The 4,620-nt window shown below is 52.4% G+C and overlaps 1 protein-coding gene across 6 annotated transcripts in view; it reads right to left on the reverse strand.

The window, feature by feature from the left end:
- Positions 1-733, reverse strand: part of Septin6 (septin 6) — a 69,352-nt gene extending 68,619 nt beyond the window's left edge. For 3 of the 6 annotated variants that reach the window (XM_010612992.3, XM_010612998.3, XM_010612997.3), the window contains exon 1: positions 315-733. In XM_010612992.3, coding sequence (XP_010611294.1) covers positions 315-344 — 30 coding nt within the window. In that variant the 5' untranslated portion in view covers positions 345-733. The remainder of the gene's footprint in view (positions 1-314) is intronic. The other 3 variants (XM_010612994.3, XM_010612993.3, XM_010612996.3) reach the window with 3 other exon arrangements.
- Positions 734-4,620: the final 3,887 nt, after the last annotated feature.

Raw genomic sequence — 4,620 nt, forward strand, 5'->3', positions numbered from 1 at the left:
GCAACGCCCCAGCGGCGGGGCCGCAGCTGCAGCGAGGGAGGCGGTGGCGCTTGCTGCAGCTCTCGGACTAGGCAAGTTGAGTTGCCGGCTGGTAGGCTTTTCCAGACCCCTCACCAGCCCGCCTGCCCGCCAGTACCGTTCTCCACGATAGGCTAGGTGATCCAGCCTCTGACCCCGACAGCAGAAGTCTAGCTGTGCCTAGGCTCCTGGGTGCTGCTCATTGCCCTCCTCACGGGTGCCGTGACCGCGGCCAAGTCTCCTCAGAACTCCCCCGTCCCCTGGCCCAGGCGCTGGTATCCAAGCCCCGCACTCACCACCTGGCGAGCAATATCGTTCGCTGCCATCGCTCCTGCGTCCTCCAGGGCTGCCACCGGTGCCGCCGCAATGGGAGCTACTGCACAGGAAACAGAGGAGCTCCTCGACAAAGAGAAAGTGTTACACTTCGGGCGCGACCAAGTCCGGTGGGGGGAGGTGCAAGGGAGGGGCCCTCTTGCCGCTGCTCCAGCCCCAACCTCCCCTCTATCGCCCACCCCCTCGGAAGTAGGGTATGGGGAGGGGGCGGATTTAACCCACTTCCTCCCCTTACAGTGAGTTCCAATTCTCCCTGCAACCTCAGCCGTAGGCCTCTAAGAAGGGGGGCGAGGGCTCCCCTCGTTGACCACGTCCTCTGCCGGCCCCCGCCACTGGACTCCGTGGTACGTCCCGACCTCTGCTGAATTGTCACACCCCCCTGCTCTCCCTCTTATCCCTGACCAGGTTTATGCTTGTTTTTTGCATTAAAAAGCCCCCCCAAAAGATCCCAATGATAAATGTAACTACTGTATATCTAAAAAGTACCAATAAACTACCGGAGTCTCAAAGCTGCACTGTCGTTCACCCCCCTCTTTGACCCGGGAACGTTACTGGGGGGGCAGGGAGGGGGCAGAGGGAGTAGAGGGGCTGCGGCACCTGCAGCTCCACATAGGAGGCTAAAAAGGGGCGGTTAGAGGAAGCCGCGCTGCTGCCCCGATAGTGAGCTGTGACTTGTGGAGCCCGAGGCCAGGGGTCCTGAGATGCCCCTGCTGCCCTGGGGTTCCCAAGCTTCGGGTACTGTAATTTCGTGAAGCCGAGCTCGCCACCATTGGGTACTTAATACAAACGGACTTCACGCCTCTTCTCTTCAACCCAGCGGTAGACGATGGATCGGCAGGAGCACAGGCTCAGACTACCCACTCTTCTAGCGTCCGGTTCGCTGGCCAGTCTCCAAGAGACTGAAGGTCCCCAGCTCTGTGGCTCTGTGGGACAGGAAGGAGGGGCAGGTGAGGGGGAGCGGCCGACAGTGTGACTCTCTTTATCTCTGTCTCTGTCTCTCTCATTCTCCTTTAATCCTAGTTCTATTCGGGACAACGTGGCCGGCATTGCGCAGAAGGTAGAATCCCCGGAGACTAGGACTTTGTGCGCCTGTCTCCTTTTCTCCTGCACTTTTCCACCTCTCCAGCCCTAGCGACCTCCCCTTACCCCTGGGAGCGGCCCCTTGCTACCTCCCTGAGACCGGCAAGCAAAGCAAACTTGACTTGCCTGAGCCCCAAGAGAGCAGAACACTGCACTCCCAAAAAAGGGTGATCCCTGGTCTCAGAGAGGGACCGAGGAAAGGGGGCGGGGTGGAAGAAACCCTGTCTGGGAGGGCGATCCAGTAGATGTCCAGGGAGGAAGCTGCTGAGAGGCAGACAGGAGAGACGAGAAGGAACCGAGGAGAGAGGAAAAGAGAGGGGAGGCAAGGAAATTGAGTGGCCAAGAAGGAACTTCCTTGGCACTTACACTACTGACAACGTTTCTCCCTCACTCAGGGAGCTCTTTATGTTCCTTGTGCACCTTGATAACAAGGACTCCCCAAAGCGTGTCCCCAGTGCCGAGTGGGGAGCCATGTATTCAGGAAGTGTTCCATTAAGTGTCTCCTGGACCGGGAGGGGGACAGTTTGGGGGCCAGAAGAAAGAAGAGATACCAGGAGAGGGTAGCTGTAGGGACTGTCAGGAAGAAGCAAGTATTCATTCCAGTTGGCGTTCACTGGGCCTTGTCCTTGCTCTGGAGACCCAAGAGTGACCTAAAGAGAAGAGCCCGGCATGAGCAGGGACCAGTATAGGGAGTTTGGTGGGACAGATGGCATAGGCCCACAGAACAGATGGTAGTGGCAAGGAAGAGGGGCAGCTGGAGTCTCTGGAGTGCCCAGACACAGCCCCGGGGAGAGATTGGGCCCTGGACTGCAATGGCAGTGAGGCTTGGGCCCAGAGCTAAGTTTGAGGAACTGCAGCGAGGCGGTGAACCAGATGGGGGCAGGGAGTCAGAGGTGACTAGTTGCTTCCCCACTGAGTGTCTAGCAGGGAGAGGCGTCTTCCCCAGCCAAGGCTGGGTCTAGGAGGATGGGACAGGGCCCCAGAGCACTGGCTCAGAGCTTTGATTGGTCCAAGGAGTTTGGGCAGGGGCAAAATTAGAGCTGCTACCTGGAAAGGCAGCAGGTGGTAACCAAAGGCTGTGGGGTTCCCTGGGAATCCTACCTGCCTTCCACCCCCTCACCACTTAGAGTTTCCCTGCTTATCGAAGTTCCTTACCTTTTTTCCTAGCACCCGGGCACCTTAACAGGGAATCCTTGGTGCCTTAACCTCTTGTCCCACACTTGCCTGCCCCTAAAGATGATCAGAACCTTTCGGGGGAGCCTCTCCTCCAAAATGTGGGGTTAAGTATAGAATTCAAGCCTTCCACAACTCTGTCTCCTCTAAGACCTGCCACCTGCTGCTGCAAGCACCTCCTGGGGCCTGGGCCTCCTGGTTTCCATGCAGCACAGTGTGTGTTGGTGTTGATGTATAAGTAGGTGTGCATTTGTACATGTCAGTGTATTTATCTGTATCAATGTGTGCTTGGCTTATTCACTTGGCTTGTTCATGTTTGTGTATTTGCTGGTGAGTGTCTGTGTATAAGGACAGGTGTGGACATATGCCATTTTGTACATGTTGATGTGTTTCAGTAATGTGTTGATATATCTATCTATCTACATAGATATATATATCTATCTATCTACATAGATAGATATATAAAGGTTTGTGTGACCATACTGTGTGCTGGTGTAATGGTATGTGTGTGTGTGTGTGTGTGCACGCACACATGTGTGTCAAGCTGTAGAGAGGTTTTAGTTCACTGTATTCTGGATTTTACATACCTTACCTCAGCGAAGGCAGTGGACCAATGACTGAAGGATGTGAATTATAAAGTTTATTTCAACAGAGATTTGGAAACCTCAGGTCCATACCTCCCAGGTCACCTTCACAGGTGAAGGGGAAATAGAAGGGCTCAGGCGGCAAGAAGTCTCATCTGTAATTAGTTGGTGGGTTTTCTTCCTTGATTATCTGTCCCCACTAATGAGTGAAGTGAAAAGATCACTTTTATGAAAAGGTGTTTTGGGACTCCCAGCAGTGCCATGAACTCACATGCATATTTAATGCATCCTTGTGAGGTCCCTTAGGCCCAGCAGCTGCTCCATGTTTTTGAGTGAAGGAATGTATGGAAGCATGTAAATGGGTCATTTTCAGCATTTCCACCATGCTTAAGGAAGCTGGAGCCAGCCACAACGTCCCTGGGGCCAGCAGGTGACTGTCATTAGCATGCTAAAGTTGTTTGCGGAGCCAGACCCCACCACCACCCTGCCTGGGAGGGGAAGTGGCTATCCTGGCTAGATTAGAGTGGGCCTCCTGGGAGCCAAACTTTTGCAAGATCACTCTAACTGCGAAGCAGGCTGGGGCACTAACACTGGATAAAATGGAGTGGGGGATAAGAGGGAGCCAAGGGCTTGGAAAAAGCCTTTGTCCTAAATCCATGGCTTTATAAAAGGAGAAAGGAACAGTAGAGTAGGTCAAAAGGGGAAAAAACACAGAGAACAATTTGAAAAGTAAGATCAGCAAGTTGGAGGAAGAAGATAAGGCGAGGCAGAAAGAAAATGACCTGGGGTTAACCAAATCCAGACAGCAACAGTTGAGTCAGAAACTCAGTTAAGGGGCAGAGTAAACTAAAGATTACTTTGTGCTTTGTCACCTGCTGCCCCCTGTCTTACATTAGTTTATTTCAGCGGTTCTCAAAATGTGGTCTTTGTCCAGCAGCATCAACTTCACCTGGGAAGTTAAAAGAAATGCAAATTCTCAGCCCCTCCTTCCTCCAGATCTACTGAATCACAATTTATTGGACAGGGACCCAACAACGTGTGTTTTATCAAGTTCACCAAGGGATTCTACTTTACTCTAAAGCTTGCCAGTCTCTGGTTTATCTGAAAATCTATCCCTGGAAGTACAGGACACAGGACTGGTAAGCATGGTAGGATATGGAGGGGAGAATCTGAAGCCTGCCAATAGTAGCAGATGCTGATGAATTTGTAGAGTAGGCAGCAGGAGGGTATGGAGTGCTTAGGGCTGGGGAAGGGGTGCTTAAACAGGAGTACAGCGCCTTGAGACCATAATGTCAAATAAAATAAATCAGACACACAAGTTTAAATATCACATAGTCTGTCCTATATGAGAAACCCAGAGTAAAAATAACGAGCAAAAAAAAAGTTAATAGGAAGAAGGGAGATAGATGGTTCTCAAAGGGGAAAGGATTCA

The sequence above is a fragment of the Fukomys damarensis genome, unplaced genomic scaffold, assembly GCF_012274545.1.
Source record: "Fukomys damarensis isolate Sample0158 unplaced genomic scaffold, DMR_v1.0_HiC HiC_scaffold_39, whole genome shotgun sequence".
Taxonomy (NCBI): Eukaryota; Metazoa; Chordata; class Mammalia; order Rodentia; family Bathyergidae; genus Fukomys; species Fukomys damarensis.